Source organism: Prionailurus viverrinus, chromosome C2 (assembly GCF_022837055.1).
Source record: "Prionailurus viverrinus isolate Anna chromosome C2, UM_Priviv_1.0, whole genome shotgun sequence".
Taxonomy (NCBI): Eukaryota; Metazoa; Chordata; class Mammalia; order Carnivora; family Felidae; genus Prionailurus; species Prionailurus viverrinus.
This window is the reverse complement of record NC_062569.1, coordinates 61,260,856-61,275,005: the sequence shown is the minus strand read 5'-3', so window position 1 is coordinate 61,275,005 and position 14,150 is coordinate 61,260,856. Positions and strand designations below refer to the sequence as shown.

The following is a 14,150-nucleotide window of genomic DNA, read 5'->3' as shown; positions in this document are numbered from 1 at the left end:
TACTTTTCCCTTTCTTTTTTACCTTTAAGGCCGATGAAAAAAACAATGATGGTGAAGAGCAAGAAGTTCGAGACGACAACCACCCCAAAGGCCGAGAGGAACCCTATGAGGAGGAGGAAGAAGAGGAAGAGGACGGGGCTGCTGTTGCAGAGAAATCCCGGCGAAGAGCTGAAATGTAATGGTGCCCGACCTCACCGACAGTGCTCAGCCAACGGATTCTTTTCAAGCTGCTCAGACGTAAATCTGCCTACTGAACTCTAGGATATTTAATTACAAAAATTAAGAATTTAGACTTTTTTTTAACTTTTGTATTAGAAATGCTCATACATTTATATGAATATATTTTGGTAACCTAGGTTAGAGCTTCTTTTGTATTCAAGCTAAACATGGGCAAGAAGAGAAAGAATAAAGCAAACCATGGCCTTTGAATCTCATTTTTCATAGATTAGGTGATGTTGGAAAGGGCACCGATTTTGTATATTTCAGCTTGTTACTTTTCTGTCTTCTAGTTTCCAGCTGTTCTGTTGTTTGCCTTTAATAAAATACAGGATCTCAAATAGGCAATACTGCAGAAGGCTGCAGATCCTTTAAGGAGAACGGCCAGTTTATTAACTGCTGCCTTTCTGAGGTTCTTGTGAGGTATAGTTCTGATGGAATTTTTACCCATCTGTCTGTGTCTGCAAGAAGATCCGTGTACAGAGTGACATACGATTGGAAAGGCATTTTGACTATAAAGACATTGTTTTTCAGAATTTTTGTATCTGTTAGAAAAATGTTTGGCTTTACTTAAAATCACAGCTCTTCTTGAAAGGAATTAGGTTTTTAAATGAGATGGTACTAAAACCCACACGACAGTATTCTGGACTTTGACACTCCAGTATTCAAACAAGGTAGGGCACCTCAGTGCATTAACCTTCCTGAAGGACTGACCCCTTGTTTACTAACTAGTGTGTGTGGCTGGTGTTTTCTATGTGAGCACCCATTCAGTTCTTTTTTTCTGAAGTCACCTAGTGATATCCTTGTTTCAATATCCAGTTCTCTACAGTACTATATATTTCCCCTGTAAGCTCTGTTTCTCAGTATGTAATCACTTTGATAACAGGAATGAACATGAAGGCATTCCAAATTATACAGTTGAATTAGGGTTATTCTTCGAAAAGTATTCAGTGAAATACACATGGTAATATGATAGACCCTCATGATTTTTTCCATTTGCTGGGATTGGGCTATGAATTACAAAAGTCCTTAAAATAAAAATTTAAAAATCAAAAATATCTTTCGGGGTAGAGACATATCTGTCTCTCTATATAAAGATTTTTTAAATATATAGAATTAGGTTATATAACCCATATGTGTGTGGTTTTATAATAATACTCTCAAATTAATAAAGGCAAATTTCAATTTCTACCATTGTTGTATGAATGCGATGTTATTTTTTAACAACCGCACTCATGTATGGTTCTGATTATCCCAGCGGAGTGATTGTGTATGTATGCATAGGAATGTTTTGTTCAAATGTATTTTGGATTTTCAATAATCATAGATCAAATTTTACCTTTATGTATAAAAACCCTTTATGTAATGTAAAATGTATAATATTGTACATAATATTCAGAATACAATTATTTTGGTAAATTAGTTTGTATTTTTAATGTCCCAGTTGCAGTATTTAATTATTTGAACCATATTGAAACTTGGTAATAGTCAATAAAGCTATGAAAAGCAAGTGGTAAATCTTTTAAAAGTCTGTGATTTCTTATTAGTTTCTGATCTTATTCTTCAGCTCCTTTTTGTGAAAGGAAAAATTTTAGGAGGTTGCCAGTATATATTAATGAATTCTAAAATGCCTTTCCAACCTTTACCTACTTTCTTTATCTCTTTCTCTAATTGGATTGGTACTTGATTTTTTTCTCCCCTTTCCTAAAGGAAGAGCTAAGAATTGTTACTTTATTTGAGCTAGTTTTGGTGAAGAAAAAATAAATAGGTACAGAAACTTAAGATGTTGTCATGTGAGCACACGCAAAACAAAAAGCCTATTAAATCTTCCCTCCGCCCCCACTCCAGAAGCAACCATCACAAACCATTCTCCTCCATTTGGCACCAAGTTATAGTCATTCTAACTAGTGTTTGGAAGAGAACTAATCAGCCAGAATTGATCTACATTAATGAGATGAACAGAAATACAGGGTCACTTGTATTTATCTTGCCAATTATTCTGTGACTTTTGGCACAACCAAAAAATCAAAGGATTTGGTCTCAGTGACATAATCAGAAGGGTGGGGGAAGGCACCTTTATTAGGGACAAGTACAGTGGAACACAAAAAAGCTACATTAGTACAAGTGTAATGACTACATACTTGTAAGAATGATCTTAAAAGATCCTGGAATAAGAGTATAATGTGAACCACAGGTAGGTCACAGTGACTCACTTTCATAAAGGAAAATTATTGACATGTATTGAATGCCTTCATAATACAGGAAGTATGTGAATAGGTTCCACGTTATCCCCACAGTGATCCTTTAAGTTTCATGGAATCCCCTTCTCACAACTGAAGAACTTTGTCCTCCTGGAGCATTTGACACTGTTTAACTGAGTCCTCAGTTATAAACCTTCCTGAAGGACTTCCTCATAACCTTCCTGAAGGACTGACCCCTTGTTTACTAACTAGTGTGTGTGTGGCTGGTGTTTTCTATGTGAGCACCCATTCAGTTCTTTTTTTCTGAAGTCACCTACTGATATCCTTTTTTCAATATCTAGTTCTCTACAGTACTATATATTTCCCCTGTAAGCTCTGTTTCTCAGTATGTAATCACTTTGATAACAGTGAGTTCTCAGTTCTCTTATTACATTGTGGTACATCCATGCTAGGGCGTGTAAAAAATTTAAAACAAGTCATTTTCTATTCTTGAATCCTCTTTTGTCTTCTGTTGTACTATCTCTTCCTAGGTTTTTGTTTTTTTTTTTCTTACCATCCTGGCTACTTTTTCTCAATCTTTGCGGGATTCTCTTCTCATCCTGCCTTTAAATATTCGTGTTCTTCAGCTTTTGTCCTGGAGGTCTTTCCTCTATAGCCCTCTCTCTGTCCATGCCTTAGACACGTGTCTCCTGATCCATTTCTTCAGCCTCACTTTCTATGACCTGTTCTACCTCAAATTTATAATTCTCAAAGCTAAATTTGTCTTTTTCTCTCCCCTCCTAACACCTACTTGTAGTTTCAATATCTCCACTAAGCTTCTCAAAACAGAAACAAAGTTTGTCCTTGATTCTGTCTTCATTCCCTACAGAGGCTACCAAAATATCTTTAAATTTTCCCATTTTTTCCCCCATTCCTACTATCCTGGTTCAGGCCACTGTTCCCTTTTACCTGGACTATTACAACAGTCCTTTAACTTCTCTCATTTGCTCTCCCCCACCAATCCCTAAAATCTGTGACAGTGTGATCTTTCAAAAGATAACATTAACACTCCCCCACTATAAAATTATTCAACAAATTGCTATTCCACACAGAGAAAATTCCAAACTCTTAAGTATAACCTACATCATCATAATCTGGCCCCATCTTTCCTCTCCAACTTTATAATTTACATTCTAATACTGAATCATAATAAATGTGGCTCCTCTTTGTCAAGCACATTCCTTTCCTAATGTCTTCGTAACCCCTCGACCAATGCCAAAGCTACTGTGTCCTTAATTCAGGATAGCTGGTGTCCATTTTCTCAGTTGTACGGAGAAAATAGTCTGCAGAAGTAGAGAACAAACATAACTCACAAAAGTAAGCAAACAGCTTCTGCACAGGCGGAAGTGAAGAGAGTTGTGGCAATTTTGCAGTCCTTATATCTTGCCATTCCTGATGCCAGCCAAGTCTACCCAGGGGTTGATTAATGAGCAAATAAATCTTCCTTTTTTCATTTGAGCTAGTTGAAAATGGATTTCTGTCACTTGTCATCTGAATATTCTTGACTAATACTTAATATTCAGTTCCTTTAAATCATCATGCTCTCTTGCATCATGGTACATTTACTGCCTACTCTCCCCAGAACCACTGTCCAATCCCTCTTTACTCTCTTCTCCTTTGCCTGGCTCATTGATTTAGGTATCCCCTTAGATACCAATTCCCCTGGGAAGGGTCTACCTCCCACTCACCCCCTGCCCTGCTAGATCGTATACCTTTCCATGTCCTTCTATAACATCCTGCATTCCATATCCGAGTATTTAACACAGCCTATGGAAACAGACATGTGGGAATAAGCTTGGCTATACTCTTCTTGGCATAAATGTTCTATGAGGGTGGAGACCTTATTTTTCTTGTTTATTGTCACAACCCAAACACTGATACTTCCAGTAAATATTTACTAGATGAATATCTTCCAGTCCTCATCTGAGAATATTGACTACTTCAAGATCATACAATGAATAGGTGGCAGAACTAGGAATCCTTCCCAGATGAATCTGATTCCAATGTTAATTGCAAATACAGCCAGAGTTGGATGGATTACTATCCAGTGCCACATTCTGGGTTTCACATATTAAGAAGGTGTGTTTTACATTTTGCAAAAACAATTCTGGTGGGAGTCAACAATTTTTTAAATGACCAGCCATAGGGTCTGGAGGAGGAACCAAGCCATAGGGTCTGGAGGAGGAACCAAGAGATTAGAATTATTTGGCCAGGGAAAGACATAAGGTCAAAGGAAGATGTAATGTTTTATGTCTATCTTCTTAGAAGCATCAACTGTAGCATAAGGAATAAAGAATTTCTTAAGAAATAGGTTGGTGGAGTTATGACATCTAGAGAGGTTTTTAAGTCAGAATACACTAATCAGTTATGATTTATAAGAGCCCTACCTAAGCCAAAGAAAAATGCAGTATTATCTTAGAATGTCCCTGGGTCTTGTGACTGACTGCTGGGGGAGGGCCAGTCGGTGTGGTGCAGTGGACCGTGTTTGTCCACTGGTTGTCCTTTTGTCTGCACACCATTTCTCTTCTGCCCTTCATTTGTAGAAAGGCCTAATCCTGTAACCACAGAATTGGGCCCCAAACCAACCATTGTGCTCCATCTTCTGGGATTTCTGTATGAGGCCAGATCAGAGAACTGCTCTCTGGCTGCTCTGAAGTGTACATCTGGAGCTTCCAGGGGTCATACTCCCTGTGACGTGGAGAATACCCAGTCGTAGCAGAGAGAAATGAAGCCAATACAGAAAGAGGGACAAAACTGAGAATATAAGAGAGGAAGAAGAAAAGTGAGGAAGGAAGAGAGATAGATACAGAATGATAAAGAGAATGGTGTTCAAATTCCCAGGTTCTGACTTCCTTTGATTTCCCTCCCACCCCACCCCACCCTTTTTTTTTTACTTCAGCAGGTTTGAGGTTCTTTTCAATCACAACCTAAAGAATACTGACTTAAGCATTATATATTTTTTTTTTATGGGGAAGAACAAGATTAGGATGAGAGGAGATACTTGGCATTCACTTTTAGTCACATTGCCCTAAGGTGGCAAGTTTTAATAAATAATGACACGCTTTTTGCCAATCTCTTGATCGTCCTGTTTTCTCTTGGGTCTGTCTTTAAGGCCCAGAGAATCTGTGTTGAAAGCTTTGGGATTATTTTAATGAAGTTAAGAATACTCATATATCCTCTTTCTTTAGTCTATACCAAAGATCGGCAAAAGGGCCAGATAGTAAATCTTTTAGTCCTTGTGGGCCATAGAGCCTCTTTCAAAACTATTCACCTCTGCCATTGTGCTACAAAAGTAGCCAGAGACAATACATAAAGGAATGACTATAGCTGTGTTCCAATAAAACTTTATTTACATAAACAGAAAGCACGCCAGAATTGGCCTGCAAATTGTAGACACCTGTTATATATGATCTGAAGGCCTGCTGTAAAAACAATGATTTCAACCGAAAATAGAGCATTTTGAGATCTTCGGGTATCACAAGGCTTTCTATTTCTTTCCTATAATCCCTTCTATTTGAAGTTGGCAAGCACTCAACATTATCTCAGCTGCTTCATTTGTGCACTATTTTAAGTAATTGGAAATGAAATACTTTTGTCCTTGACTATCTTGGCTGACCTTGTTCTTACCATTCCCTATATGCTACTAATGGAGCTTGAAATTAAATGTCATTTCTGTTTGTCTGTTAACACATACACAGAATTCCCTATAAGGTACATGCCTTTTAAAGAACTGAGCCATTGGAAAACATGGGTTTGAGCAAGATGAGATGACTTCTTTTGGTCTGGTGTGTTCTTTCTCCTTTGAAGACCTAAGGAATTAAAACCAATTACCATTAATACATTAATGGCAATCAAATTTGTGATCTCAACTCCAAGAGTTTTGGGGGGTTCTGCAGGTGATCTGATTCCTGTTAAGTTTGTGCATCCTAGTGGAATTAGACTTTTTTTCCACAAAGTCAATTCAAGCACATTTTATATTCCCATAGCCCTGGCCAATTACCTCCTGTGGTGTTTTTAAAATTTATCCACAAAATCTTTAATCCATTTAAGAGGTGGAATCTAGTCCCCCTTCCCTTGAGCATGGGGTAGACATAGTCACCGGCTTCTAACAAATAAAATTGAAGTGAAATGATAGTGTGCGACACAGAGATTAAGTCACAAAGACAATGCAGCACCCTCCATATTCTCTCTTGGAAGCCAGCTACCAAGTCATGAGGATGTCGAAACAGCCTAATGTTGAGACCTACATCTGTATGGCAAGAAATTCAGGCTTCTAGCCAGCCAGCAGCCAATGAGTAAGTGAGGCCTCCTGCCCCCAGCTACTGGAGGGAGTTTGGAAGAGACCCTCCATCAGACTACAAGTTGATTGTAACCTTATTAGAAACCCTGAACCAGAACCACCCAGACAAGTCACTCCCCGATCCCTGGCCCCACAAACTTGAGATAATAAATGTTTACTTACTTTTAGATTTTGTTGCACAGCGGTAGATAACTAATGCATCTTCCAAGGAGTGCTTATGACTCAAAGTGGGGAGGCCAGTGGTGAAGACGATGTGCAGCTGCATGGTGAGACTGGGCATCTAGCCAGTTGCTTTGCTGGAAGCCAAGTCTAGATGCATTGGTGACAGAAGAGAAAGATCTACTTAATGAGTAAAATAAATTTAACTCAATTAATTTGTTCAAATTATTAGGCTCTTTTTGGCAGATATTAGTAGCCTCTAACATAGTATTACTCAACTTGGATTCATACCTGAAGAATTTCTTTTTTTTTTCTTTTTTTTAATTTATTGTCAAGTTAGCTAATACACAGCATAGTCTTGGCTTCAGGGTTAGATTCCCGTGATTCATCACTTACGTAAACACCTAGTACTCTCATCCCAACAAGTGCCCTTCTCAATGCCCATCACCCATTTTTACCACTTCCCAACCCCCACTTCCATCAACCCTTAGTTTGTTCTCTGCATTTAAGAGTCTCTTATAGTTTACCTCCCTCTCTATTTGTATCTTATTTTTCCTTCCCTTTCCCTATGGTCATTTGTTAAGTTTCTCAAATTCCACATATGAGTGAAATAATATAATATCTGTCTTTCTCTGACTTATTTTTCTTAGCATAATACCCTCCAGTTCCATCCATGTTTTTGCAAATGGCAAGATTACATTCTTTTTCATTGCCAAGTAGTATTCCATTGTGTGTGTATATATATATATATATATATATATATATACATATATACCACATCTTCTATATCCATTCATCAGTTGATGGACATTTGGGCTCTTTCCATAATTTGGCCATTGTTGAAAGCCCTGCTATAAACATTGGGAAGAATTTCTAAAGTAGTAATACCTGGGCTCCATTTCCAGAGATTCTGAAATACCTGCACCAGGTTGGAGTCTGGGCACCAGGATTTTAAAATTCCCTGGTGTTTAAATTTCCAGGTGTTTCTAAAGTGTAGCTAAGATTAAGATTAAGCTAAAAGTAGGAAAGAGTAATGCGCCTTCCCCAACATCTCCCTACCAGATGATAAATTACAATACAACCAGTCTCAGAGCAAATCTGCAAAGCAAATATTCATGGGCAAGCAGAAAGAGACATTAAGCTTTCCTGAAGTCTCCATAAAGACATAGATCCCTATCCTTTAAGGCATTCTAGACAGGCATAGGGCGTGAAAGATTTGCTCAGGACAGATCCTATAATTTCAGAGGCACAGCATTCAGCTAAGTTTCCAACCACATTCTGTACCTGACAGTTTTCCCTTAAGAGTCCCATGTCTTCCTGCATGTCTTTGGGCGGCAGGAGGGTCAGTACCTGTACAAGACTTCCCCCAGCTCACCCACCTGTTCTGAATAGCATTCATTCACTTCTAGAATGAAAAAAAAAAATGTGTTTAATACCCACAGTACTATCTAACATAACAGTGTTGATTTGAGTGAAGAGAGTAAAAGATCATGTGATAGTGGCCTCTGGAGTGTAGACCCTAATGAGATCACCTATTTCTCAGCCCTGGATGCGTATTAGAGCCACCAAAGAAACTTAAAAAAAAAAGAGTCCCGCCCTGACCTCAGTCTAATGAAACCAGAAACTCTGAGGGCAGAGCCTGGGCATTGGTCTTTTCAAAAACTTCTTAACAAGCCCGGATTATCAGGGGATAGGGTGGCCGGGAGATACAACCCTAAAGGGGTAGTCTGGGTGGTGAAACTCTTCTATATTCTGACTGTGAGAGTGTCATGCAAATCTGCACAGGTATGAATATTGTGCAAAAGAAAAGGTCAATCTTACTGTTTCGTTTTAAAAATAAGGGGTGCCTGGGTGGCTCAGTCAGTTAAGCGTCCAACTTTGGCTCAGGTCATGACCTCACGGTTTGTGAGTTCAAGCCCCGCATCGGGCTCTGTGCTGACAGCTCAGAGCCTGGAGCCTACTTCAGATTCCGTGTCTCCTTCTCTCTCTGCCCCTCCCCCACTTGTGCTCTGTCTCTCTCTGTCTCTCAAAAATGAATAAACGCAAAAAAAATTTTTTTTTTACATCCATATCATAACTATTTTTTTTTTAATTTTTTTTTCAACGTTTATTTATTTTTGGGACAGAGAGAGACAGAGCATGAACGGGCGAGGGGCAGAGAGAGAGGGAGACACAGAAACGGAAACAGGCTCCAGGCTCTGAGCCATCAGCCCAGAGCCTGACGCGGGGCTCGAACTCACGGACCGCGAGATCGTGACCTGGCTGAAGTCGGACGCTTAACCGACTACGCCACCCAGGCGCCCCCATATCATAACTATTAAATTCTTTTTAAAAGCCTCAGATGGGGGTGCTTGGGTGGCTCAGTTGGTTGGTTAAGCATCCGACTCTTGATTTCCGCTCAGGTCATGATCTCACAGTTACGATATCGATATCTGTGCTAGTCATGGGGCCTGCTTAGGATTCTCTCTCTCCCTTTCCCTCTGCCCTTCCCTCAGTTGTGCTCTCTCTCTCTCTCAAATAAATGAATGAATGAATGAATGAATGAATAAATAAATAAATAAATGCCTAAGATGATTCTAATGTACAGCCAGCCTTGGAAGTCACTGGATTAGATTCCTTCAAGGGATGGTCTACCAACTTTGGGACATGTATTCACTGTTAGGCCACCACCAGTGTGAACTTCCTACATTAACCAGCCTCCCTTACCCCCCATATACACATATCCACTTATATGAGCACACCACATTGCCTATGCTGAAGTATTTTTTTTTTTTTTTCAACGTTTATTTATTTTTGGGACAGAGAGAGACAGAGCATGAACGGGGGAGGGGCAGAGAGAGAGGGAGACACAGAATCGGAAACAGGCTCCAGGCTCTGAGCCATCAGCCCAGAGCCCGACGCGGGGCTCGAACTCCCGGACCGCGAGATCGTGACCTGGCTGAAGTCGGACGCTTAACCGACTGCGCCACCCAGGCGCCCCTATGCTGAAGTATTTTAAAGTAGATTAAAAATACTGTAATAGTGAGATATAGCTGTCTTTCCCAGATTCACACTGGGGAATTTCAGAACATTGCAGTAGGGGAACTGCATGAGTCAATAGTTCTATTAATCTCTGCTCTTGGAGAAAAACTTCATAATGCAATTGCTTTGTCTCAAAAGCCTGTGTCTCAAACCCATAAACTGTGGTTTTTATGGAATAACAAAGAATCCCAAAAGGAGAGTAGTTTGGCAGTTTAATTAGTTTCATTTCTGAGTAGGATCATAGGAAGAAATAAATACATTTTATATCACAAAACAGTGTGCATGGATATGTGTGTTATACCAATGAAATAAAAGTTTCAAGAAACAGCTCATGCCTTTTCTATCTTATGCTATTTCATGGCAGTGTTAGTCACGACTCAGTGTCTTGCTGGCATGATGCATTAACGGTGAGAAAATCGCAGCTAAAATACTCTGGGAGAATATAACCATGTGTCTGCGCTTCTGCCTGCCATGTGGGAGGGAAGCAGATGGGAATGTGACCCCTGGCTGCACCACTCTCTGGCTTTCTGAAGTCAGGCAGGTTTCTTGACCTTCGTGCACCTCCACTTGCCCACTTGTAAAATGGGAAGAATTGCAGCCTTCAGGTTGAGGTTGGGACCACTAATCCTCATCTGCGCACCCGATTGCTAAGTTTCTCCTCCCTTCCTTTACATTTAAGACTCACTGAGAAAGAGACTGGCCATGGAAGCCCTGACCTATTTCTTAGCTTGGAGGCCAGAAGACTAAACCTAAATTTATGGTTGTTGTTTTATATTGAAAATCAATTTTTTTTGTCTTGCGTTTTAAATTCTTTTTTACTATTTTTACTTTAATTCCACTATAGTTAACATAGTGCTATATTGGCTTCAGGTGTACAATATGGTGATTCCACCATTCCCTACATTACTCGGTGCTCGTCATGATAAGTGTCCTCTCTAGTCCCCATCACCTGTTGCACCCATCTCCCACCTTCCTCCCTCTGGTAGAGGGAACAAACCATCCACGTGTTCTCTATAATTAAGAGTCTCTTTTTTGGTTTGGTTCTTTTTTTCTTCGTTCATTTATTTAGTTTACTTCTACACATAAGTGAAAACAGGGGCTCCTGGGTGGCTCAATTGGTTAAGCATCTGACTTCGGCTCAGGTCGTGGTCTCACTGTTCACGAGTTCAAGCCCCGCACTGGGCTCTGTACTCATAGCTCAAGCCTGCTTCAGATCCTCTGTCTCCCTCTCTCTTTGCCCTTCTCTCTCTATCTCAAAAATAAAAAGAGAACATTCAAAAAATTAGAAGTGTTGAGATATAATGATCTGTTTAAAAAAAAAAAGTGAAATCCTGTGGTATTTGTCTTTATCTGACCGTGTTGTTGTTTTTCTTTAATCATGATATGTGGTAACTAGGACTTATCAGAGCTTTCAATATATAAAATATTCAAAAATCTTAAAAACAGTATACTTTCTTTAATCTCCAATGATTCAGGACACTCTGGCTGGAAGCAGAAAACTAAGTTAACTAGTTGTTCTGGCCAGAGAGGATTGAGTAGTTAATAGGAACTGATCTGCCCCGTCCACATCCTTACTTTAAAGTAACCAGGAAATGGGGCACCTGGGTGGCTTAGTCAGTTAAGCATCTGACTTCAGCTCAGGTCATGATCTTGCCATTCATGAGTTCAAGCCCCACATCAGGCTCTCTGCTGTCAGCACAGAGCCCATTTCGGATTCTCTGTCTCCAGCCAGCCCCCCTTTCCATCTCCCCCTCATTCCCTCTCTCTCTCAAAGTAAATAAACTAAAATAACCAGGAATGAGGTGCTTGGGTATCTCAGTTGGTTAAACATCCCACTCTTGGTCTCGGCTCAGGTCATTATGTCAAGGTTCATGGGTTTGAGCCCCTCATCGTGGTCCTTGTACGTGCTGCAAGACGTGCTGTCTCCCCCTTTCTCTGCCTCTCCCCCATTTGTGCTCTCTCTCTCTCAAAAATAAATAAACATTTAAAACAAATAATGAAAATAGATAAAAATAAAATAACCAGGAACGTCTCACTTTTATGGATTTGCCTTATGGAAAACTAGTAGTATATGAGGGAAAATGAGATGATTATCCTAGCTAAGGCAAAAGTTGTGCAGAGTCTCAGTAGAAGGGAATGGCCAAACAGCCTGGTTGAATTCCTCACCATCAACTCGCCTCCAAGGCACCCCAGGGCATTTGAGGACCCAGGAAACTAAGCAAAGTATATTCAAATATTCACTACGACACTTCCTGAAACTTTAGAGATTGGAAACATACACCATATGTACAGACCTAGAAATCGTGCAAAACGCAAGTACCAGGAAGTAAATCAAAGGCAAAGAAGCTCCTTGGTTCAGCCTCTGGTTTCTGCTATTTGGGGCAGGGGGCAGGGAAGGGGTGTTGTGTCAGAGAAGCCAGCCCTGCTATTTGTTCACAATGTGGACAGCTGTTCTAATTTATGAGCGTGTGCTGTTTAGCCCAGGGTTTATTCAAGCCAAGACCAGAAACTTTTCTAAGACATAGAGGAAAACATAATGACCTTGCAAATTTCATGGTACAGTTAGGGTAGTTCAGTATATTTAAAAAATCTCCAACCTGGCTTTTAGATTGCAAAAGCTATTGAAAAGCCTGCTGATCCTGAGAGAAAATCAGGTGTTGGTTGGCAACCTTGGGAGTTCCCCCAGAGAAATTTGAAACTGGCCCCCTTATGGGGAGGGCTGGGAGAGATGGGAGAAAGGGGCAGGCCATGTTGGCAGGTGGCAGGTTTGATAAGCTTGGGAACTTACACAGGAGGCTTGTCTTAGGCGCTGCCGGGAGGAGAAAGCCTCCACACCTAACCGCCAAGTTTAAAAGGTATACGTAGAAGCCTTAACTGGGCTCAGTGATTCACACCATCCAGGTGTGCTCAACAACACATCACTATCTCCATGCAGCGTTCTTGCAAACGGTTCCAGCTGCGGGAACCGTGGGTGGAAGGAACATTCCGAGGGCAGGAGCAGGGTGAGGAGCCTCTGACTGCCTGGGTCCAGCTGGAGGGTCAACTGTGGTCACAGCCTCTCGATGACTGCCTCCAACAGCAGGTGAAATATGGTATTTGAAGTGCAACAAAATGACTAAGGTGGCTAAAGAGAACAATACGTGTTAATAAGAATGAAACTGGATGGCGAGGAAAATCAGCCATGACATACACTTGGAAAGGGAAGAAACGTCAGTGTGGAACCTGAAAATGATAGATTTAATCTGCTTGGAGGCGCGCAGGAGGGAACTGCAAAGTGAAACCTTGGCTTCTCACTTTGAAAATGCATTTGAATTCAACGTGTACCTACGCAGTAAAGTTGTGACTTTTGCCTACTACCATCCGGTTCCACCACAGGACAGCCTCGGGCAGGGGCATCTCTAGGTGAACGTCCTGGGAACAAACCTCTTCCTGACCTCCCTGAGTCTTACGTGTACAACATCTCACAGGGGTGCTGTAACTTCAGTGAGCCACACCAGGTACTCCTTCGTTGTTCTTCTTCCTTCTTGTTGTGGCTTTCTCCTTTTTGCGCTAACCAGCTTACTAATACTTGAAATGCCTTAACACCAGGACTTGAAGACTTAGGAGTTCTCAAAGAGAAATGAATGGTTTGGCAGAGGATTCTGGATGAAGAAGCTTATCCACCTGCACAGAATCTCAGGTAACTAAAATGTGCATCACTGAATCCTGGGGGTTTGGGGTTTTGGGATGCTGCTGGATGATGAATCAGATGTTCAGAGGATGCTGGCGGCCTTGAGACTGGGGGAAGAGAGCACCGTTCACCAAGAGCCTGCCCACCTTGTTTGTCTTCAGCTGTGAGTAAAGTAATGAAAATATTTTGCATTACAGTTCAAAGATTATGACCCTTTGCAAACTCTAGGAGTAGTTACTTTCATCCCGGTGGATTGCTAACTCTGACTTCTTAAATGGTTTAGTGATTCTATTCTGTACCTCTGCTTTGGAATGAGTTTTAAGAGCCCCTGGGAGCCTCTTCTGTCTTCCGTCTTCATAGCGTCTTGGCCTCCATTATCTCAGAGCTATAGAAGGGCACACAGGTACGGTCAAGGCTAATGGGGTGGAGACCATGATTCCAATTTTTTTTTCTCTACTTTTCCCTCTTTCGGCTCCACATCTATAAATACTCTTGGTTTTTGAGGGCTGACAGCTGAATTAATAAATACTGTGCCTATGCATAT

General features: G+C 40.7%; 1 protein-coding gene and 1 long non-coding RNA gene across 5 annotated transcripts in view; one reads left to right on the top strand and one right to left on the bottom strand.

Annotated features, from left to right (window-relative positions):
• GOLIM4 (golgi integral membrane protein 4) overlaps positions 1-1,744 on the top strand; it is a 79,204-nt gene extending 77,460 nt beyond the window's left edge. For all 4 annotated transcript variants that reach the window (XM_047875213.1, XM_047875212.1, XM_047875211.1 and 1 more), the window contains one exon: positions 30-1,744. In XM_047875213.1, coding sequence (XP_047731169.1) covers positions 30-179 — 150 coding nt within the window. In that variant the 3' untranslated portion in view covers positions 180-1,744. The remainder of the gene's footprint in view (positions 1-29) is intronic.
• Positions 769-2,809, bottom strand: LOC125174995 (uncharacterized). Its single transcript, XR_007155630.1, has 2 exons — positions 2,635-2,809; positions 769-913 (listed from the first exon to the last, which is right to left on the bottom strand). It is a non-coding gene; the product is annotated as an uncharacterized LOC125174995 (long non-coding RNA).
• Positions 2,810-14,150: the final 11,341 nt, after the last annotated feature.